General features: G+C 37.8%; 1 protein-coding gene and 2 pseudogenes across 3 annotated transcripts; all 3 read left to right on the top strand.

Moving 5' to 3' along the window:
* Positions 1 to 630: 630 nt before the first annotated feature.
* On the top strand, positions 631 to 3,478 carry LOC103962020. 3 transcript variants are annotated; one of them, XM_048580429.1, is made up of 5 exons: positions 631 to 880; positions 974 to 1,075; positions 1,160 to 1,210; positions 1,415 to 1,457; positions 2,574 to 3,478. In XM_048580429.1, exons 1-5 carry the CDS (start codon positions 877 to 879, stop codon positions 2,767 to 2,769), a joined length of 396 nt encoding a protein of 131 aa, XP_048436386.1. In that variant the 5' UTR covers positions 631 to 876; the 3' UTR covers positions 2,770 to 3,478. The 3 variants fall into 3 exon arrangements, with proteins under 3 accessions (XP_048436386.1, XP_048436385.1, XP_009372958.1); XM_048580428.1 differs by having other exon boundaries at positions 632 to 1,075; XM_009374683.3 differs by having other exon boundaries at positions 632 to 1,075; positions 2,211 to 2,950.
* A 2,420-nt stretch (positions 3,479 to 5,898) lies between these two features.
* Positions 5,899 to 6,752, top strand: LOC125475579 (annotated as a pseudogene).
* Positions 6,753 to 6,875: 123 nt separating this feature from the next.
* LOC103962026 lies at positions 6,876 to 8,663 on the top strand (annotated as a pseudogene).
* Positions 8,664 to 24,712: the final 16,049 nt, after the last annotated feature.

The following is a 24,712-nucleotide window of genomic DNA, read 5'->3' on the forward strand; positions in this document are numbered from 1 at the left end:
GGCTTTGTGCCATTCGAGGCATCTTTGTGCCATTTGTAATTTGAATTGGCTTTATGTCATTTGAAGTTTGATGTGGCTTCGTGCCTTTTGAGCGGCTCTATTTTTATTCACGGAGTCCAAAAATATAAGGCTTACAGTGAATACAAAATTGTTGTTTTACTTCAATCTCATATGGAGCAACATTCCCTAAAAAACTAGAAACTTTGTTGCATGAGCAGCATCCATTAATTGGAAATCTAGGAATTTGTGCTTGAAGACTTCTCTTTTACTCTTTGTAGAATTTACTTGATCAAAGTAGTAGAAGTGAATTTAGTTTATATAAACCAGGAATTTGTTTCAGTTTTACGATTGTGTCTAAAATTTAATATCAGACTGTCTATGTATCGTTAACGGAATCAAACCGGCTTAGTTTGTAAATATGCTTGATTTGGATTTGCCTACTTGTGTTCGGACTTGGCAAAATGAGTAGTCAATTGGAAGTCAATTGGATTTATTTAAAACCCATTTATGACCTTTGGTAATATCTAATAGGCCTTTGTGAAATAGGACTTCGTTTTTATCTCAAGTAGAAACCCACGTGAGATGCACAGTTCAAAGTGAAATAGGACTTTGTATTTTCCTTAAGTAGAAAGTGGGACTCCAAGTCCCACGTGAGATGCACAGTTCCAAAACCCAATCAGAAATCTTCCCTGCTCCGGTATTCATTCCTCCAAACAGGGATGTCGATATACTCGAGCTTCCCGTCGATTTCGCAATGTTTTCTTCTTCTTCGTTTTTTTTTTTTTTTTTCGTTTTGTTTTGTTTTGTTTTGTTTTGTTTTTTTTTTTTTTGTAGAAATTCCTTTTAAGTTTATTAGCTGTTGAATTCCAAACGAAGATGGGTAAGATTGGTGGAGTTCAAACTCTTTTGAATTGCCCCAATTTATTCTCTTTTGCTCCTATATTGCAGAGGTTTTTTCTTTTCTTCTATGCAGGTCACGAGAGCCTTTGTTTTTTTTGCTGCCTTGTTCTTTTGCTCGTGTGCTTCCTTTGTGGATCTAAAACTCAAAACGAAGAGGAGGGGAGAGATCAAGCAGGTTACTCATTTTCGCTTTCTGGGTTTCATTCGGAGTGTGTTGAAACTATGAACTGCAACTAATTGGTTTAATTATGTCGTGCAGGCGTCACTAGCAACAGTATCTCTTCGATTTGGTTGTTGCTGTGTCCTTTAGGTAATGAGCTTCATTGAATCGTCCAAACCTTTTTTTTTTTTTTTTTTTTTTTTTTTTTTTTGTGTACTGGTAGATGACAAAGCCCAGTTGTTGTTGGTAGCTTTTGTAGTCTAAATTCATTTAGCTTTTCGTTTATCACGAGTAGTTTTTCGGTATCAGTTTGACTTGGTTTTTGACATGGTTGTTGGACCAACTATTTTGCAGCATCGAGGTCGTTGAAAACAAGCGTTGATTCATGGCTCCAAAGGTGAGAATTGCACTCTAAAATTTGTAGGACGCCCTCATTTCTTTTTGCTTCTATTTGCGTGTTGCCTTCTATGCTTAATCAGAATAGGCACTATACTTTTCCATTTGAATGTCAAGTGAGTGGTTTTATAATAGCCGTGCTCGTCGTTAGTTTTGTCCTGCTTGCTTTTCTTTCTCATCAACATTAGTCATCCATAACATTTTGTCCTCAGTATCCATGAGTAAATATAGTTTGATATTTGAAGTGCTTTACACGGCATGTTTCCTCAAACATAGCTGCTCCATTTTTTCAAACAAAGCAGCTACTTGTGACATCTTAGTCAAGTATAGTTGTTGTCAGTACCCATGAGTAAATATGGTTTGATATTGAAGAGTTTTACATGGCATGTTTCCTCAAACATAGCTGCACCATTTTTCCAAACATAGCAGCTATTTGTCCCAAGCTTTAACTTTTCTTTGGGTAAAGTCCCATGCTTTGACTTTGGTCTATTTTTGAAATACTTGTGCAAACACCATTCCATTATATTTTGCTGGAGCTTTACAAATAGAAAGGGAGACATCATCACTTTTAATTTCTCCTTTTTCTTGGACTCTTATCCCAAGTGAATTTTCATAAGATTTTATGCAAAGGCCTTCTCCTCGTCTTGTACTCGTGAGTAGCAAAGAAAATATCAAAGAATTACAAACAGAACAATTTCTTTCCTTTTGAGTTGCATTTTGTTATATGCTGATCCCTTGTTATTTTTCTTCACAGAGACCAAGCATGAGTCGGTCAAGGGGAACAAAAGTTGCATTTGGCTTCTTTTCCCTTTTATTTGTCCACAAATGCATCTATTTTCTCATTGGACCGCAAAGAATGACTTTACATATAAGACTTGACTTTCTATATCTGCTTCCTTGGCTTGATTTTTGACCGATGGCAATTAGAATGATCCTTTGTTGTTTTTCAAGTTTCCTTAACTTTGCCCAACATGATAACCATGTGAATGGCATTCATGTTACCTAGAAGACTTACCGTCAATATTCAGAGTCGAATGAAACTTTGCTCTTTCTTTATCCAAAACCTTTGCTTGTCGTGACACCGATTGCTCCTTTCTTTCTTGGCATGGACGGCAAGCATGGATTACTTAGACTTGATTGGAACTTCACGGGATGGTCTAGGCCACCCCGAAGAAATTCAAGGGAATGACGGCAGTGGCGAAGAGTGGAACTCTTGTGTACTTTTGTTCTCTTCAGATTTAGGCAGAAAGAAAACATGTGGCTGCCTTTTTTTTGGACTGCTTTGTGTTGTTGTTGCAGGTATGGAAGAGTAGTCGGGCTACCATTTAAGAAACCCTTCTTGAACAGAAACCTTTTATGGTGGCTTGTTGGCAATTATCTTGTATAAACTGAAGATTACAGGTTCCTAGGTAGTTGATTATGCCCCATTTTTCAGTTTTGTCTGCAACACAACATTAAACAAGAGAGATAAATAAATTAACAGAACTTGTTTCATACCTGGTGATGAATGTTCTTCTTTGGATCTTGATTCGAAAGCACGAATGGTTGAACTCCTTGTTCACTTTTCCGGCAGCACTTCGTTGCTTTTGGTATTTTCTCTCAAAGTTTCTCTATTTTTCTGCAGAGTATCCCCTCTCTTTCTGTTTTTTTTTTCTTCTCTTGCTGCAGCTGATGCCTGTTTATAGGCATCCTAGGAAGGCTCTAGAGTTTGTTACGTGGGGGAAGATGGAGGCCATGACCTCTTGCCACTTTCTCTTAACCTCTCCCGCTAACTGTGCAGTTTTTCCACGCCTTGCAGAAAAATAGGAGACCCTGTTGCATGTTACTTCCCCCTTTTGTAGGAAGAAATACATATTTTCTTTTCTTTTTCTTTTTATTTTATTTATGGATGTTGATCTGTATGTAAAGTCCATCCTAATTTTTTTGAGCTGAATTATATCTTTTGTTTTGTCTTGGAGTTTGACCCAATTTGTATGGACTCTATCTTTTCTTTATATGTTATATATTTTTGTTGTTCAACACTGTCTCTTCTTTGCCATACCCCTCAGAATAGGCCACAACAATTTCTAAGTGGTTGTACCTTTTTTTTTCTCGAGGTGAAGGCATAAGTTAAATAATTTTACTTTGGATTAACAAAAGATAAAAAATAATGTTACACTTATCGTATTTTTTGTATTATATTTATATCACCTCTTAATATAAGGCTATTAACATATGTGAGTTTTATTTTTATGAGAAATATGGTGCAAATTTCGCAATTGTAATATTTTTAAAAATAAAAACTAATCACAAAATCAGCAAAATCACGTTACGGCATGTGAGTGGTCCACGTGTGTGTGAGCATGGATGAATAAGTCGGAAAAATATTATGAATATTTCTACAGAGTCGTCGGACTACATGATAATTAATTTATGTTATAGATAGGGGCTTTGTTTGCCTCACAATTGGATGGACGGACTACCTAGTCCAATACTGTGTTTGTTCCATGCTGGACGCATTAATGAGACAAAGGGGAAGACAAAACCCTTCCTAAGAGGTCTTAGCGGCCTCCCATAACATGGGACTAGCTAAATACCTCGCTTTCGTCCTCGTCATGCTCAACGACCACTCCCGACAGACTCCTCGTCATCTCCGGTCACCTAGATCAATCATTAACTTTCAGACTCTCTTTCAGATCCATTTCACAACCAACTTTCATATAAAATATACCAAATTGAAGCTGGGAGTGACAAGATTACGATTTTACTTGAATCAAGGCCAAAATGTGGTCGAATGTGTCCAGAAAATGGCCTGGAAGTCTCGGCCTATTTGGGCTTCTTCAAATCCATGACAGATTCGAGCATTCAAAGCTAAGATCTCGGTCCAGGGTTGGTGATGAATTTTTTGGCGGTGCTAACTTCATCCAATTTAACGAGGGTTGGCCAGAAAACACATCAAGAAACATGCAACTCGTCGAGAAAATTGGAGCCGTGAGGTTCCGTTCGAACAACGCATAGCTAGAGAGGGAGGGAGGACAGAGAAATAGAGACTGGAATCAATAAGGAGTTTGACTAGGAATGAGAAAGAGACATGAATTGAGAGGTCTAAGAGGAAAAAAAGAGGGAGAGGGTGGGACGATGAGAGAAGAGGTAAAGAGTGGGACGGAAATGGTAGGAAAAGATGGAGAAAAAGATAAGATCATAATAAAATATTAATAATTTATATATTAAATAATATAATATTAGAATTTGTTATTATTCAGCTTCTTAGTCCAATACTGCACCAAACGCTTCATTAAGTTAGTCCAGTTTAATCTAGTGTAAGCCAATCCAGCTTAGTCCTTGAAGCTAATCCAGTCCGAGATAGTCCGGCGCAACAAACGCCCCCTAAAAGTCCTTATTTAGGAATTAGCAGTGTGTTTGCGGACTTTTTCATTGTGTGTGACGTTTTACCACATAAACTACATTTGTGTTCTTTATTTTTTGGGTAAATTACACTTTCATACCTCAGATTTGGGGTCTATTTCAATTCCTTACAACATCTTTAAAATATTTCACTTTCATACCTCAAGTACTATTTTATTTCGAAATAACACATCCGTTACATTTTCCATCGATTGATTTGTTAAATGCTGACATGTCTGCCACGTGGCAAATAATTTTTTTTAGAAAACCTGAATTTTCTCAAAAAAAGAATAAAAAAAATTGAAACCAGTGCCTTCCCCCGGGGCGGGGGGGGGGGGGGGGACGAACTGGGTTTGGGGTTTTTTTTTCCTTCTTCTTCTTCCTCCCTCATCTTCTTCTTCTTCCTGCTGCTGCTGCTGCAGGTTTTTTTTTTTCCTTCTTCTTCCTCCATCTTCTTCTTCTTCTTCTTCTTCTTCTTCTTGCTGCTACAACAGGTTTTTTGGGTTTTGGGTTAGGAATAGTGATGTGGATCTTGGGGGGTTGATAGTGGGTTTAATTTTTTTTTTTTTTTTTTTTGAGAAAATTCAGGTTTAAAAAAAAAACTAAAAAATTATTTTATTTACCACGTGACAAACATTTGGCAGCCACGTGGCATATATATGGCAGCCAAGTCAACATTTAACAGATCAATGAATGAAAAATGTAACAGATGTATTATTTTGAAATAAAATAGTACTTAAGGTATAAAAGTGAAATGTTTTGAAGATGTTGTAAGGAATTGAAATAGACTCCAAACCTAAGGTATGAAAGTGTAATTTACCCTTGTTTTTTATAATGATTATTCTTCACTGCATTTTAATCCTACTGACCACCAATTTAGCAATTTCAACGCACAAGGAACTTGGATAGTTTCAACAGCGGCGGCGAAAACTCAGTCGGAAGTTACACCAGACCCATTTCAGTCAATGTATCAATTAATTAAAATAATCAGAAGTTCCCCCATCCCAATGACGTTTAATTATCATGCATGCAGTTAACACTCATTTTTATTTTTGGCCATGGTTTCCTCAAGATTAATCAGATTATTCTTCCTTTGTACACAAATTTTGTTACTCATCATCAGCGTTAATTTCACTCAAGCCCTGCTTGGACCTCGTGATGTTCCAATATTCCACTGTTCTAACGACAAAGGTAACTACACTACTGGCACCACCTATCAAACAAACCTCAATGGCCTCCTCTTTGACTTACACTCTTACAACAACGGCTATGGCTTTTTCAATTCCTCCCGTGGCGAAAACATTGACAGAGTCTATACAATCGGGCTCCGTGGGGGACTAATTGAAAAGGACATTTCCAGTAAGTGCCTTACTGACGCTGCAAACTATCTAAGGGAACATTGTACTAATAATCAGAAGGAGGCAATTGGATGGCAGAACGATTGTATGTTACGCTACTGATCAAACCGCTCCACATACGGCATGATGGAAACTAATCCAGATTTATACCTGAAAGATGTTGAAATTGCACCTGTATCAATCGGCTTGGAAGCGTTCGGTCAGGAGATCTCTCACTTGCTGAATCGACTAGGACAAAAAGCAGCAACGGGTGGTGATCTTCTTAAATTTGCAACAGGAAACGCAAACCTTCCAAGTTCTTATATAACAATATATGGACTTGTTCAGTGCACCCCAGAATTATCCGAGCAAAGTTGTACTGATTGCTTAAATTCTACTTTCGGAATGTTTGGATCATGTTGTAGTGTATCAGTTGGTGTGAGAATGACACCAAGCTGTGGCTCAAGGTATGAAATTTACCCTTTTTTAAAAGATACAACCGAGACAACACCAGCCAATACTGCGAGTCCAGGAGGTATTACATCTTGGCATCATGTCTGATTCTTTCCTTCGGATTGTAGCACCAACTAGAAACAAATTAATTTGTAATTTGGTTCTCAATGTTTAATAAATTATCATTCATTACACCTAGTCATAGAAAAGATTTAGCTAATTGAAGGGCCCACATATAATCTGATATGATCAGAGAAGCTATATTTCTGATTTGTGCAGGAAAGGAGAGTAATACTTCTCGGACTGTCATCATTACGGTTGTCACGGTTGTTATTTCCCTGGTACTAATTATATCGATCTGCATTTATCTGAGATTGAAGAAGATGAAGGGAAAACTTGGAGGCAAGTTTAGATCAGTTAATTTTTACTTCCCTTGAAACAGAATATGCTTGCAATAGCCTTATTTAGTTTTTGGCTTCATATTGCTTCTCTCTCATGCAAAGAAGGAGATGAAATTCTTAATACAGAAGCTTTGAAGTTCGACTTTGGCTCCATAAGAATAGCTACAAATAACTTTTCTGAAGCAAATAAGCTTTGACGAGGTGGATTTGGTGCTGTTTACAGGGTAACGAATCTTATCCCCATTGATGTCGGTTAAGTGATTATTGTGAGAAATAAGTTAACATTCAGATGGCGGTTGAATGCAGGGTACGCTTTTGAACTAAGAAGATATACCGGTTAAAAGGCTTTCTAAAGATTCTGCACAAGGAGATATAGAATTTAAAAATGAGGTCACGTTAGTAGCCAAACTTCAACACCGCAATTTAGTTAGGTCCTTGGTTTCTGCTTGGAAGGAAACAAAAGGCTTCTTATCTATGAGTTTGTCCCTAATGCAAGCCTCGATCATTTCATATTTGGTAGGGTTGGGAACTGGATTTCTGTTTTTATTTTGGAATGTATTGTAAGTTCTTCTATGTACATGCTTTGCAAATAGAGTACACTTCATCAAACGTCATTAACAGTCATTACAAAATAGTCTACTTGCTTCAATATGCAGATCCAACCATGCGAGCACATTTGCATTGAGATAGTCACTACAAGATCATATTTTGAATTGGGAGAGGACTCCTTTACCTTCATGAAGATTCTCGTCTTAGAATAATTCATCGCAATTTGAAAGCAAGTAACATTTTGTTAGATGCAGAAATGCAACCCAAGATTGCAGATTTCGGCATGGCAAGACTGTTTGATCTTGATCAAACACAAGGTGATACCAATCGAGTTGTTGGGACCTAGTAAGTACTAGCAGATCTTGTATCTCAAAGTTCAAGTCATTAACAATACAATAAATTAAGAACACACGACAATATAATTTGGGCATAACTATTGCAAGTTTCAAATAGAATAACAAAAGCTAACCTTACTTTCGTTGATATGTAGTGGTTACACGGCTCCTGAGTATGTAATGCGCGGGCACTTTTCTGTTAAGTCCGATGTGTATAGCTTTGGTGTGTTGATTTTAGAGATAATTACTGGACAGAAAAAATAGTTCTTTCCGTCATGGTGGGAACATGGAGGACCTTCTAAGCTATGTAAGTAACACAAAAAGTTGGGCTATAGATATCCCTGCAATTAAGATTAAACTAACGAAAGAAACGTCCTGCCTGACTTTGTTAATTTCTAATTCTAACTTTTGAAAAAGTTATGCAGGCATGTAAAAGTTGGAAGGAGGACACGGCTTCAAATTTAATAGATCCCCTGTTGAAGAGCGGTTCAATACCAGAAACAATGAGATGCATCCACATAGGATTATTATGCGTGCAACAAAATATAGCTGATAGGCCAACTATGGCTGCTGTTCTTCACATGCTTACTAGCATAGCAACTCTCTTGACCTTCCTTTACCCTCACAACCAGCATTTTTTATTATTGGATCAGACATAACCGCGATCCAAGGGTTGGATCAACCTCGAAGTAGCTCTATCCAACAGTCGGTAAATGAGGTTTCAATTACCGAACGATCTCCTCGGTAGAGCTTGTTGATGTGCACTCCACTGTGAGATGTTTGGAGTGTAATGTAGCATCTTTGGGATGGGAAGCTAATTCTGGTGTGATGAGGTTAGATCGGTCTAAAAGCAACTATGTACAAAAACTACCACATTGATAGCTTTGGTTCCAAATTGTTACCTCACTAGTTGTCGATGACGCAACGAATAACACTTTTGGCCGTTCTTTTTTATGTGATTCATTGTTTAGGTGTACAGGTTCCGATTAATCTCAAGTTATTGGGATCAAGTGGCCTTTCTTTTCTGTTATTCGATCGATAGCCTACAGTAAATTAAGTTATGGAAAGGAGGATTTGAGATGCATAGACCTTTCCTAAATTATGCTTTCTCGGGCGGTCGAATCATTCCCTAACATTGTGATGGAAACCGATTAATTCATGAAAATATTACTTTTTGAAGCTCTAAGTACAAGGACATTATAAATTTCATTTTCTTCTATGTTTTATAATATTCCATTTTATTATCTTTTAATCTTGTTCTTCCATGTTATTTGTCTCTTCCCTTTCCTTTAATTTCCATTTTATTGCAACCGCGTGGATATGTCGTTTGGTCAATGGCAGAACCCAAACCGTGGAAGTTCTTTGTCCTCACTCTCCTCAACCACTCCCCTTTGAATCTTAGACCAAGTTTTTAGTTTAATTTATTTTAGAAAATGATGAAATATCATTGTATTAAAAAGAAGATAATAATCATAATATGTTCATTAAGTAATTAAAAAATGGGGCTTTTCGATCTAGGTCCAAAAACAAAGGTAATTTTTTAACTAAGTCCAGTTATCCAATTACATATTTTTATACCAATTTTGCCATTTTAGATAAAAATATTTAAATTCTTTAATTTTTGTATCATTTATTCAGTTTTTAATTTTGAATATTTAAATACTAACTAAAATATTATCTAGTAACCACCTAATGATGTTTACCTACAAAACTGATATAATTTAGTAACTACCTATTGTATAGGAAGAAAAATACTTTATACCAACAAAACAGATGTAATCTACCTACAAAACAAAATAAACTACCTATTGTATAGGAAGAAAAATGCTTTATACCTACAAAACAGATATAATCTACCAACAAAATAAAAATAAACTACCTATTGTATAGGAAGAAAAATGTTGAACCTCCATGGCAGAACATTAGAATAGAAATATGATATAATATACCTCTATTAAAGGAACAAATACTAAACAAAAAAAAAAGGAACAAATACTAAGTTTTAGTTTACCTTTATGATACGCACAAAAATATAATAGAGCAAATATAAAAGCATGATACTGTATTATTGCTTGCAATGGATACTGTATTGCCGAACGAATATGTAAAAAAATTGTGAAAGCTATGTAAAAACTGAAATTGTCATGAAAGAATTTGGAGGGAGGAACACAAAATATCACCCATGAAATATGATAGAAGAAAGAGGATGATTGATTCCATGATCTAACAAAGGAAATTGTTTAGAAGAAGGAAAAAAAAGGAGGGATGAAACGGACTTGGGGTTGAGATTTTATTGCTATAACTAATCCTACAATTAAGGGATTAGTTAAATCACAAATAATGATATAATTAAGAAATTTTGAATATTTACTACAATTTATAAGTTTAAGGGATAAATATGGTACAAATTATAAATATGCTTACGTGGAATATCAATTATTGGACCTATTTCAATGCAATGGACTAATTATAGTAATGACTCACAAAATTGGATCTATATCAAATTATCCCTATAATTTAGTAACTACCTATTGTATAGGAAGAAAAATACTTTATACCAACAAAACAGATGTAATCTACCTACAAAACAAAATAAACTACCTATTGTATAGGAAGAAAAATGCTTTATACCTACAAAACAGATATAATCTACCAACAAAATAAAAATAAACTACCTATTGTATAGGAAGAAAAATGTTGAACCTCCATGGCAGAACATTAGAATAGAAATATGATATAATATACCTCTATTAAAGGAACAAATACTAAACAAAAAAAAAAAGGAACAAATACTAAGTTTTAGTTTACCTTTATGATACGCACAAAAATATAATAGAGCAAATATAAAAGCATGATACTGTATTATTGCTTGCAATGGATACTGTATTGCCGAACGAATATGTAAAAAAATTGTGAAAGCTATGTAAAAACTGAAATTGTCATGAAAGAATTTGGAGGGAGGAACACAAAATATCACCCATGAAATATGATAGAAGAAAGAGGATGATTGATTCCATGATCTAACAAAGGAAATTGTTTAGAAGAAGGAAAAAAAAGGAGGGATGAAACGGACTTGGGGTTGAGATTTTATTGCTATAACTAATCCTACAATTAAGGGATTAGTTAAATCACAAATAATGATATAATTAAGAAATTTTGAATATTTACTACAATTTATAAGTTTAAGGGATAAATATGGTACAAATTATAAATATGCTTACGTGGAATATCAATTATTGGACCTATTTCAATGCAATGGACTAATTATAGTAATGACTCACAAAATTGGATCTATATCAAATTATCCCTTAAAAAATTACTAAGATTGAAATGTATGGTCCGTCTCCCTTTTCTCTCTTAATCGTAATAACCAATATCATCATTCAAGTCCTTGCTCAGCCAGCACATTTTCAATTCAAATGTTGCTCCAACTACAATGGTAACTACACCACTAATAGTACCTACCACACAAACTTCAATCGCCTCCTCTCCCCTCTCCCAATTAACGGGAAGGCTTGGGTTTTACATCTCCCTCTTATCCCTAACAGAACGTAGACAAAGTTAATGCAATCGGGGACTGTAGAGGAGATGATGAACCCAATGCCTGCAACACTTGTCTTAGTGACTCCACACATTTTCTCGCGCGAGAGCTAAAATGCAAAGCTAGATTAACATGTTGGTATTGGAACGTCATCATATCACTAACGACAGAAATTTTCTATATATGCCTAAATGAACATTTAATTAGTTAACTTTCGAACTCCTCAAATGCAGGGTAGGCTTTTCAATGAAGAAGGTTGTGAAAAGGCTCTCTAAGTATTCTTCATAAGGGGATTTACAGTTCAAAAATGAGGTCTCCTTAGTGGCCAGACTTCAACACCGAAATTTAGTTAGGCTTCTTGGTTTTCTGCATTGAAGAGGGCATTTAGACTAGGCAATCCAAGTGGAATTTTATTCCAACCGAGCTCTGATATGCGAAAATGCTTCAGCCAAGTCAGCCAAGGTAGTTCGATTGGAAACTCTCAGGTTCGACCAGGATTCCAAAGGTGTTTCTCATCCACATGCAGGCGACCAAGTCCCCAAATAACTTTCATTTAAAACTCACTGGAAATTGATAGGCAATTCAAAATAAGGAAGGAATCTTTCCTTAGTGTCATGTTTCGTATATCAAAACCCGTAACTCTAAAATGGGGGCAAAAAGAATAGACAAAAAGACAAAAACAAGATAAAGGCTGAAGGCCATTCCAGAACCAAGACTACACTTTCCCGTCCTTAATCCAATCAATGCACGAAGACAATTGCAGAGTAAAATATTTTCCATGGGTTTAATACTTGGTGCCGGAGTAAGGTGCTACTCCGGCCATTACAACCTCGTGGACATGTCGTTTGGTCAATGGCAGAACCCAAACCTTGGAAGTTCTTTGTCCTTACTCTCCTCAACCACTCCCCTTTGAATCTTAGACCAAGTTTTTAGTTTAATTTTAGAAATATAATTATATTAAAAAGAAGATAATAGTCATAATATGTTCATTAAGTAAATAAAAAATTACTAAGATTGAAATGTATGGTCCGTCTCCCTTCTCTCTTAATCGTAATAACCAATATCATCATACAAGTCCTTGCTCAGGCAGCACATTTTCAATTCAAATGTTTCTCCAACTACAATGGTAACTACACCACTAATAGTACCGACCACACAAACTTCAATCGCCTTCTCTTCCCTCTCCCAGCTAACGGGAAGGCTTGGGTTTTACATCTCCCTCTTATCCCCAACAGAACGTAGGCAAAGTTAATGCAATCGGGGCCTGAAGAGGAGATGATGAACCCGATGCCTGCAACACTTGCCTTTACGTGGTCACATTGACGTTGCTTGTGTGGGAAATGACTATATTCTCAGGCACACACATTGTGTGTGATGTAATCAAATCCAAGGGAATTGAAGGAGTAACGAACTTCATTTCAGCTTCTCTAACTTTTCTGCAATTCCAACTCATCGAGCTCTTCAATTTCTTGTTGAATTTTCATACAAAAACCACCATAAAATCACTTATAAATCAATCCAAACACTAACATATTGTACTCCTGTGTTTCTCGGTGTTGCAACAAAGCAACTCATGCGGTTGCCTCAATGGCTTCCAGGGAAGGGGGTGCTGCAATGAGGCTGTGTTTTTCAGAATTCTTATTTGATATTCTTGCTGAAGATGTAAAGTATGACTTCTTGGATAAAATCCATCACTTTCGACCAAAAAAAAAAAAAAAAAAAAAAAAAGATAAAGTCATGGACCTCTTGGTTTTGTGTCGAAAACTGCAAATTTTCTAATATGGCCAAGCATAATGGGCCGGTTTTTGGAATAGTTGCATAAATTGTCCTGACTCAACCGTGGAAGTCAAACTCGTTCTCCGCTATTAACGGCTAGCTCGAGCTCAACCCTGAGTCCAACAACATCCTCTCATGAGGCCCACACATCCTTGCCCTTAAACCTTCGTTGAGTCCCTCCGCCAGTCCAGTGACTAGCGCCACCTCAACATCCACCGCCAGTCTAGTGGTCGCTGCCATTAATGCCCGGTTCGAGGCACCACAATTCAGCAGAGATGGAAAGGGTTTAATGGGTTTGTGAGAGAATTGTTGGGTGTGAGGGATGAGAAGGCTAGTGGGAAGAGGAATGAGCAATTTTGACGGGTTGCAGATGAGAAGAGGAATCTGCTGTACTTTGGTTGCATCGCCGGTTTGCGTTTGAGTGGGACCGCCTCCAAGGGAAATGCTATATCCTAAGAGCAACTCCACCCCTATCCACTTTGCGCCAGCACCCAGCCCATTTATCCACTTAATTGAACAGTAACAGACTCAATGAACAGTAATAGGCCAAAGCATCTCCACCCAAAAAAAAATGTGCTGGCACCTAGTCTAAAAATGCGCTGGCACAAACGATCTCCACCCCTACAAAATGCGCTGGCACCCAGTCCATTTAAAATATTAAATAATTTTTTTATAAAATAATAAAAAAAAATAGTTTTAATTTCGGATAGGATTTTTAACCAATCTCGTCACGCCACGTGTCATTATCCGAACGTACTATTTTTTGAATAGATTTCCGCTAAGATTTTCAACCAATCCCGACAACCCACGTGTCACTTCCGGTTTACAATTATTTAGGCAAGATTTCGATAAGATTTTTAACCAATCTCGTCACGCCACGTGTCATTATCCGAACGTACTATTTTTTTAATAGATTTCCGCTAAGATTTTCAACCAATCACGTAGTGCCACGTGGCATTGTCCAGAACCTCATCTTCTTCTTTTTTGTCCATATAAACCCTACATCCCTACATCCATCCTCACACTAAACTCAATCCTTTTTTTTAGCTCAGAATTCTTCTTTATCGTTTTCAAATCTTGAGTTCTTACAATGTCTTCTTCAAGGAGAGCATATAAACAGTTGCAAGAGCAGCAGAAAAGGTTGTTGGCACAACAGGAAGAATTGGTCAATCTTGACCAAGATGGAGGTGGAGATGAGGTCTTCGCAATGGAGGAGGATGAGGATGATCACCATAGAAGGCGGAGGGCCTCACATTCCCGCCGTATCATGCAAGCTATGGGTCAGATAGCCAAACCCGGACGTGCGGCAAACATCGATAGAAGAAGGGAAAGACGAGGTAAAGATCTCTTGGAAGATTATTTTATTCCCAACAACGTTTACCCTGATCATGTTTTTAGACGTCGTTTTAGAATGCAACGAAGTTTCGCTAAAATCATGAGTGATGTTTGCAACCATGATCCATATTTTGTGCAAAAAAAGGATGCTTTTCATGTGCTAGGTCTTCTTCCTGAGCAAAAAATTACGGCTGCCTTGCGAATGCTTGCATATGGAGCATCTGCAGATCAAGTGGATGAGATCGCAAGGATGGGAAAAACAACAGTTCTGGAGTCCCTGATGCGGTTTTGCTCTGCAATTGAAGCCCTCTACACCAATGAGTACCTTCGGCAACCCACGCCAAGGGACATGCGAAGGCTTCTGAGGAAGGGTGAGATGCGAGGCTTCCCTGGCATGATTGGAAGCATCGACTGCATGCACTGGACATGGAAAAACTGTCCAAGTGCGTGGTAAGGAGCTTATGGCGACAGAAAAGGAGCCAAAAGCATCATTTTGGAAGCGGTGGCTTCTTTTGATACATGGATTTGGCATGCTTTTTTTGGTGTTCCAGGAGCTCAGAATGACCTAAATGTCCTTGCCCAATCTCCAGTGTTTGACGAACTGCTACAAGGGCGTGGGCCGAGATGCACATATTGGGTTAATGGTACTAAATACGAGGGACCATACTACCTTGCAGATGGTATTTACCCAAGGTGGTCAACATTTGTCAAAACAGTGCCACACCCGCAGAGTGAAAAAGATAAACACTTCGCAAAGTGTCAAGAAGGGTGTAGGAAGGATGTCGAGCGTTGTTTTAGTATCCTGCAAGCTCGTTGGGCCATTGTCAGGGGTGCAGCTAGAATGTTTGATGTCGAGGCTCTTCGATCCATCATGATGACGTGTATTATTCTCCACAACATGATTGTTGAAGACGAGTATGATTATGATGCCGTCGATGAATACGAGCCGGATCCGATGAACAACTCAAGAACACAAATCTACTATGCTCATGACCAGACCGAAGATCCCGTGCAACACGAGCCGTTGGAACGGGATGGACGTTACAATGAATTGATCGTTCAACGATACACTTCATTGCAAGAGCCATACTGGCACATAGCCCGCCAAAATGACTTGATTGACCATCAGTGGAGATTGCACGAAGGCGAAAATAATTAAAATAAGGCTTGTGGTTGAAGAATAAAGTGTATTGTTTTTTAAGTAACCTTATTTAGTGTGTTTGCTTTTTTTTTTTAAGTTTAAATGGTGAGGTTATGTAATTTTAAGTTTAAATGATGTTTTAAGTTTAAATGGTGTTTTATGTAATTTTATTTGGTGTTTTAAGTTTAAATGGTTTTTTTTTTAAGTTTAAATGGTGAGGTTATGTAATTTTAAGTTTAAATTAAATAAAGTTCTAAAAGTAAATAAGAAATTACATAAGAAATTAAATAAAGTTCTAAAAATAAATAAGAAATTACATAAGAAATTAAATAAAGTTCTAAAAGTAAATAAGAAATTAAATAAAGTTCTAAAAATAAACAAGAAATTACATAAGAAATTAAATAAAGTTCTAAAAATAAATAAGAAATTACATAAGAAATTAAATAAAGTTCTAAAAATAAATAAGAAATTACATAAGAAATTAAATAAAGTTCTAAAAGTAAATAAGAAATTACATAAGAAATTAAATAAAGTTCTAAAAATAAATAAGAAATTACATAAGAAATTAAATAAAGTTCTAAAAATAAATAAGAAATTACATAAGAAATTAAATAAAGTAGTACAAATAAATGCGAAATTATACAAAGTCTGTGGAGTTAGGATATGTGGTGCTAGGATCTTGGTTGCTAGGATTTCTGTAGCTGGAACCCCCTTGACTTGTTTCGGCATCTCTTGCACGCCTCCTTCGCACGACATCTCTTTTTTCTGATGTCCAAAAATATTTTGAATTCGGAGACAGTCCTACTAGAGACTTGTTCATAGTGTCACGATCTGTTTGAGCCATCCTTTCTTCTCTAAGCATCTCATTCTCTCGATGAAGTGCTTCTCTAATCATCTCGTTCTCTCGATTAACTATTTCTCTTTGTCTCTCAGACGCCGCATCACGAGCCTCAGTAGCTGCAATAATTGTTGCCACAGCAGCAGCTTTTTCCTCATCTCTAGCCTTTTCCCATGCCATGTTCATTTCACCTTGACGAGTAAGTTCCTCCATATATTTAGTGTAGTCATTTTTGGAAGAACTACCTTTTTTCTTTGATGCCTTTTTACCTTGAGGCCTGAGGGACTGACGAGTCGGTTGGGTCTCTGGCACTTGTTCAGGCATCCCTTCCGTGTCTTCAAATGTGTTGGCTTCTTGTTCGGCTGTGTCTGCTTCTGGCGAACTGTGTAGACCCATACCGTGCATGACAACTTCTGGACCGGTTGCCACAATTTTGTATCTAGGGCAATCTTTGACAATTTGCCAACATTCCCATTTGTTGAATGATTTGTTATGGTTCTTTGCATTGTAGAATGCTTGTGCTTGTAGTGTCTATAAAAATTACATAAAAATTACATAAGAATTGTGGAATGCATAAAAATTATATAAAAATTACATAAAAATTACATAAGTATTTGGAATGCATATTACATAAAAATTACATAAGAAATTAAATAAGAATTGTGGAATGCATAAAAATTATATAAAAATTACATAAAAATTACATAAGTATTTGGAATGCATATTACATAAAAATTACATAAGAAATTAAATAAATTAAAATATTGATGTGGGTGGAATGCATATAAATAAATAAAAATATTGTTACCTCATCCGCTAAACTTGTCCCACTACGCAAATTACCAGAAGCATGAGAGAGGGCGTTTTTCCAACAAGTAAAGGATGCGTTGAGTTTTTTCCAACGACCTTGAAGACCTTGACTAGATCTGGCATCTTTTCCATGTACATCGTTGAACGATTTCGTAATTTTACTCCACATTTCTCGCTTATCCATCTCATTACCCGTAATCGGGTCATGAGTAGTGCGAACCCAACATTCACACAACGTAACATCTTCACTGAGCTTCCACGAAGTCATTTTTTTCTCTCAAAGTGTACAAAATATTCAAATGTAGAAAGTATAGAAAGTGTAGAAAATATTGAAATGTGGTGTAAGGTGGAAGATGAGGGTTAGGTATTTATAGAAAAAAAAAATTAATTTTTTAAAATTTTTCTGTATTTTTTTAAAAATTTTTGACATTTTTTAATAAATTTTAATGTTGTAATTAATCGGGACCGTTGGATTTGAAAAATAATCAAATCCAACAGCACTCATTACGCCACGTGGCCAACGGTCAAATTTCTGACCGTTGGGCCTTTTTTTTTTTTTTTTTTAAATTTTTGGTGAAATAAACGTGGACCGTTGATCTGTGATCGGACGGTCCAATTTAAAATTTAAATTTAAATTTTTTTTACCGTTGGAAATCCAACGGCCTAAAAAACTAGCCGTTGGAAATCCAACGGCTCTGAGGAGGCCACGTATCCTTCACCCGGACGACTGCAAGTGGGTCTGCACGCGGGCCCCAGCGCCTGCAAAGCTGTCGGCTACGCGCCCCGCCTCCCGCGTGTTGTGCACGTGCCAGAAACAGACCGGAGAATGGGTCTGTCCATTTTGGGCTGGGCTCTTGACTGGCACGGGCTGGGTGCCAGGCAAGTTGGCGGGCTGGAGCACATTCCTGCATGCCGGGCTGTTATTTGGACTTGGTGCTGGGCAAAAAAAGCTCCGGTGGAGCTGCTCTAAGTGGAATGCGACTTAATAAAAATTTGAAGGCAGATCTCCAACAGATATTCTAATCATACGTGCATTGACATATTTATTGTGTTCTGCCAATTTGAAATGAGAAAATCTTATGTCAAATTATTTTTTAAATGTTTTGTTGTATGATCCTAGTAATGCAACAATCATAAATGATGAAAATTAGTTTATATTTATTTGTTGGGAGCATTATTGCTCACCACCTTAAACTTTGATGTATGATCACTATACACCTAATTATTTGACACTTGTCCTTTCACTTCCTTGGTTAATTTTTTTTTCAAAGTAAAAAAAGTAACATTCAATGTGAAAGTTAACTAAGAGTTAGGTGAAAAAACACTTGGTAAATGATTAGGTGTAAGATGAGCAGACACCATAATTATGGTGGCGAGAAAAAATACACCCTTATTTGTTCTACAAGTAGGTCCTACAAGTATTAATTGAATAAGAAAAAACATATGGGTTGGAGCAAAAGGAAATTTGGCATTACCACATAAGCCTTCAAATTTACATTTGACATTTTTTTAGACATCTCTTGAAATGAGAGAGAGAGAGAGAGAGAGAGAGTGGGATGAACCATGTTAGGACCCGTTCATAATTTTACTATATTTTACTTCGAAAAGAGTGAATTGACCAAAATGCCCTTAGAGGCGATATATTTTGACTATTGTGTCCTAAGATGTATGACCCATTCTCTTAGCGTATTCTTATAGTACTTGTTGTTACGAACGAGTGAACGTAAGCATAATTGAATTCGGAGCTATAACAAAAGCTTTATGAATTTCAGTACGTCAAGAGTAATTCAGTAATTTCATGTCTCTCGAGATATTTTCCCGTTTCATCTTTTATGGTCTTGTATTGTGAGCCAATTGGGCCCACACTTCCCCGTGTCCCTTTGTCCCCTTTTGCCCGGAATTCATCTCTCTCCCCCTCACTTCACTCTATATTTTCATTCTCTTTCTAACCCTGAATCACAGAGGCATCGAGACGCCACCACCACTCACCCACGCTGGACCACCACCACCATCTGATCATCCTCATCTAGAACCTAGGCCAAGGCCTTGGAACCCCGACAATGGCAGAGGCCACTGTCCATTTTATTCCCCGACAAACCCACGACGAGCTCTCGTCATTTCCAACAAAGGTAAACCTCGAAACTAACTTAGAACGTCCTAGATAACTGCCTCATGTTGTTTCTGATATTCTTAAGAGATTGGTGATGTTTTGACGCAGAAAACATATCTGAGGGTTTTCCCCCAGTTTCTAGCGACTTCCGCGACTTTAAGACCATTTTTCAACCAAACTACAATGAATTAGTCGTCGAGAAAGGTACCAATTTGTTCGTCTTGTTCCGAGGTATGATTTTCATTTTGAATCACTCAATTTAATTAAGTATTGAAGAAGTTATAGAGCTTTGAAGAATCCCTAGAAATCCAACCAAAATCTGCAGAAACCGATGGGTTTCCAACGAGCTGGGTCGACCTGACCCATGACCCGGATCTGACCCAATCATAATATTCTCTTAAATATTATGTGTGTTGATATTTACGAAACTTTCTCAAGAACCCCCTAGGTTAATTTCGATGCCCCAAGTCCATTTTTGGCATCTGTGTAGTGAAATTCCGAAGTTTTAGCGTAGTTGATCGGCTTAGCGACTTGGGTGACGTTTTGGTTGACTGTGGACTTTTTTTATGAAATTTGCCTAGTATCTTTTTTAGGGTATTTTGAAAATCTGATTCCAAATCCATTATCCGTTTCCCTAAATTCAATCGTTTTAGCAGGGTTTTACTAATTGGTCATTTTATGTGCTTAGGTGCGCTTGTTAGTGATGACTCCATCCTCCCTAACTTGAACGATTCTTCGGTGGCAAAGTATCTGTGAGTGGACCCCTTCCTAAATGCATGATTTTAATGCTAGAAATGGATACATGAATTGTATGATTTCACGTTTTATGAAATGCGTATGAATTATCGAATTTACGTCCATTGAAATATTTATGAATATGGTTTATGACGATCTTTCGCACTAGAACGCTCCTCTAGATTTATGATATGAAAGATTTGAATTATGTTTCTATGCTTAATTAGTGGGTAATCATACAACACATACACAACACAGGTATATACCTATCCATGGCCATATGACCCAGTTTACGTGCATTGAGATACTTTGTGATTATACTCCTAACTTCACTAGTCAAGGCTAGTGTCCGTGTGATATGTTTTATTTCTTCTTTTGCCCAACCCAGAGTTGTACAACTTCACCTATGAGTGATGGACCATATTTCTTCACTAGCGTAACCCAGTGTCGTACAACTTTCATTTCTTCTCTAGCATAACCCAAAGTTGTACAACTTCACCTTTGGGTGATGGACCACATTTCTTCACTGACGTGTGTAGTACAGCTTCACCTCGGGGTGATAAGTTTGCCTTTGGGCTTCTATGATACCACTAATAAGTACACTATGATATATGTTTTACGAAGGTTTTATGGCATGTTAGGGTTTTCAGAAAAACCTACTACATATTATGCTATATGAGTTTTCTAAAACTGAGGGTTACTACGTTTAAATAAAAGCAGTTTACTAACATTATTATAAACTTTGGTCCACTCACTCTTTGTTTTGTGCCCCCTTTAGGACTTAGAAACGAGGCGTACGATCACATCATTAAGGCATTCTTGTATAGGTAGCTTTGAGTCTTCCTCTCTGTGTATGACCTCTTTCTTTGTAATCATACCTTTTTATAATATTCTTTCCATTGTATTCTTGATTAGTGGTATACTCTGAACATGTTCATGATTCTCATATTTTTAATAATTAAAGTTGTTGGGCTACTCGCAAGAAAAGGCAGCAGGTGTAAAGATCTTCTTGCTTTAGGAAACATAGGATTGTTTCCTATTTTGATGTAGATTCCCTTTTCAATAGGAAATTAGATCCTTCTAGGAAAGGGAAATAAATTTCTCCCATAGTCTATTTAAGTCTACCTTAAGTAGATTATTAAACCAACTTTGGAGAGAAATTCATTCTACCCTACAAGAGAGAGAAGGCTAAAGGATATTTGTTCCCCCTCCCCTAGCAATCTTTTACACATGCCCGTGCAAAGGACCGTCTTTCGTTGTTTTCTTTCTCCACGCCTCTCCAAGGTAAGAAAAATTAATTTTCCTTGTCTTCTTAATTTCTGGGAGCCTCGGGGCTTGAAATTTGGCTCGACGGGGGTTGAGGATCTATGAGAAAGTGGCTGAAGAGCCACAGTACAGTTGTTGTAGTAGGGCGACTTTGGTGCGATGGTGGCTCGGCTTAGGTTGAGGGGTTGGCGGCAAGGGCCTTGGTTCGATGCACGGTTGGTAGGCTTGGGTGCTGGGGCGCCACGATCTGGGCCTTTATGTATGGGTTGTATGGAAAGATAAGGCCAGCGCAGGCTGGGTTCCCCATGGCTGTTGTCTTTTGGGTCATGAGGCCTGATACCTTTTTTTTTTTTTTTTTTATTTTATATATATATATATTGGGCTGGGGTTGGCCCCGTGCATGATAGGAGAGAAAGAGAGTAGCAGGCCGCTAGGCTTGGCTCGCTTGATTAGACTGAAGAGTGCCAAATTTGTTTTTTTTGGGCTCGGGCTTGTGCCTGAGGGAGAAGACAGAAAGGCCGAGGGCCCTGATTTGGCCCTAAGGCCTGTTACGCCGTATTCCCAATTTTTTTATTTTTTTGCGCAAGCAGCCGTCTAACAAATTTTCTTCGCGTCTTTGTAGAATTTCTTCAAGCATGTCTTTCCTCGAGCCACAAGAATGATGATGGTGTGCCACCATTGTATCGTCAAGGCAGGTCTTTAAGCAAGGTTGGCTACTTCAAGGCTGTTCACTTCAAAATTAGATCCGATGACTTGTTTAGAGACTTCCTTGAGGCATATAGGCATGCCTTATTTGAAAGATGTGAAATGTGGCATGTTAAACTTGCATGTAGACTTTGCCTGCTCGATCTCGTCCATGAAGGGTGACCTACTCATGTTGATCATGTCTCGTCGTAGTGCTTCATCGGTGACTTCGTTGCGTTGGAAATCGTGCAATTGCTTATTTTAGAGTCTCTCTACCTTTTCTTGAATCTGCCTTTGTTGGGGGTAGTGGAGCTATTGGCTGCTCTTGGTCTTGACCTGCTAGTCTAGGTTTCTCTTCTACATGCTCAATTCGTCTATGTCGCAACTGCGATACATGTGGTTCATTCCTTGTAGGTGAGGGAATTTTTCGCAGGCTGTTGGTTGAACTTGAGCTAGACTGAGTGACTACTTCTTTCCGTCCTTAGTGCTGCCAACTTCGATGTGAGGTGGAAGATGCTCCTTGCGGGCCTAACCACGAATGTACACTTCGCCTAGAAAGTTGCTCATGTTGACTATTAGAGTGTGGCCTCAACTGTGAATGTATGCTCGTCTGTAAGCCTAATCGAGAGTGCATGCTCATTCGCACGCTAAGACGGGAGTATACGCTATCTTGGGGCCCCAGTCGAGAGTGTACACTGCTCGAACGCTCGGTTCGTGGTTGATCAAGTAACTGTTTGCTGGGATGTTGCTGAAAAAGTTCTTCATCTGCCTTTGTCCTACTTCGGGACACCTCGTCTGCGACACATTGCATCTCGGTGAGTTGCAAGAGCTGATTTACCGAGGTTGTCTGTTGTGCGAAGGCCCTTGTCAACTCTATGACTTGTCAAGACAAGTGTTGTTCTCTATTTGGGTTGGAATAGTTGGAAGGAATGCGTCTCCTTGAGCAGTGGAAGTGTGGTAGACTCCGGGCGCGAGATTTAATTTGGGAAATGTCAAATCCATGGAGAAATATGGTAAAAATGCCCCCGTCAATTGTCGGTCCAGAAATCTAAAGTCGGGATGGTTGTACCAGTCTTGGACCGGTGGGAATTGCTTGAAAGACCATGGGAGTGGGTTGCTCGGTGTGTGGCACATATGGGTGTTGGGCTTGGGCTTGGTTCGGCAACACGTTGTGGTCGCGTTAGTCTTCCGCCTGTGTGGCTTAAATGACACGGCTTGGGCAATGGTCGTGGCGTCGTGGGCTGTACCGAGGGTGGTTGCCGTGGTGGCCACCATGGTTGTTGCTACGGTGGTGCCCCATGGTGGTGCCGCTCTACTCATCGTCGTGTTGAGCCTTGTGGATCGCCGTGATCCTAATTCTTGAACGTTGGAATTTCCGTTCGTCGAGGTTTTTGAATCTCTTGCCATTATACTTTTCTTTTATGTTTTATCGAAGAATTTTTATTTAAAAAATAAGAACGTACGAAAAATTTACAAATGAACAAGAAAACGAAAAATCTTGAATGCGAGAGTCTTCTACGAGCGTATGACTCAAACTCTCAATGAAAACACCAATTTATGGATGCAAATTTCCGCCTTCTTCTTCTTGGATGAAAATGCATCTGCAAAACAATTAACACCTTAGCTCAAGGCCAAGAGCCTCACGCTCCCAAATGATGAATTTGGGGGGGGGGGGGAGGCTTTGACGGAAGAACCTCCGATGCCAAAGTTGGAATTTGAGGGAAAAATGTTCAGAGAATTTGGAGATTTTTTGCAAGAGAGTTGGAATTAGGTTTTTAGGAGAAATGAAAGCTATTTATAGGGGTATGGCCAGCCCTTATTATGGAGAAAAGGGGTCTGGCCACTTATGGTGGTTTCTGGGTGTAATTGCAAGATATATGTCAAAATAATATCTTGCAATCAATTAGAAAATTAATTAATTAATTAATTAGGAAATTAATCAATTAATTTAGGTAATTAATCCTATTTTGAATGAATAATTGAAGGTTACCTTGTGGGGAGGATTTGATGAGGATGGATGAAATAGGTTTTGAATAAATACCTATTTTGATCACTTTTGACCTTGATTGAGTCGTGATTGTCTGCTGTTTGTGCGTCAGAGTTTCGATTTACCTCGAGGATAATTTTATCTTTTTACCTAAGAATCCATGTGTCGCCTCCATGTTTTTCTCGATTATTTTTGGCTCCACATTATCGTTTGTTAAAAAAAAAAAAAAAAGGTAAATTCTTTTAGGTGCTTTCTATATTTTCACCTAGCATAAATGATCTGGCTATTAACAAAAATACAACGTTAATTCTTTATTTTACCCAAAATTAAAGGCAAACTAGAAACTACTCAAACAGACATATCCTCTACCCCATCATTGGTGACAAGTGAGAGGCGACAGGGGAGGCAGGGGATTGGGTCCAAAATAATTGTACATCTTGAAATTAGTTTTTCATTTTGCGGACAGTTAAAATATGTTGACTCTTTGAATCATTGGGTGATTCTCAATATTTTCTTACTCATCGTAATATGATGGTAAGAGAACATTGAATTTTAATGAGTAAAATTAAAATTG

This window comes from the organism of the source record quoted next, unplaced genomic scaffold (genome assembly GCF_019419815.1).
Source record: "Pyrus x bretschneideri cultivar Hongxiangsu unplaced genomic scaffold, Pyrus_bretschneideri_v1 Contig15, whole genome shotgun sequence".
In the NCBI taxonomy this organism is placed as follows: domain Eukaryota; kingdom Viridiplantae; phylum Streptophyta; class Magnoliopsida; order Rosales; family Rosaceae; genus Pyrus; species Pyrus x bretschneideri.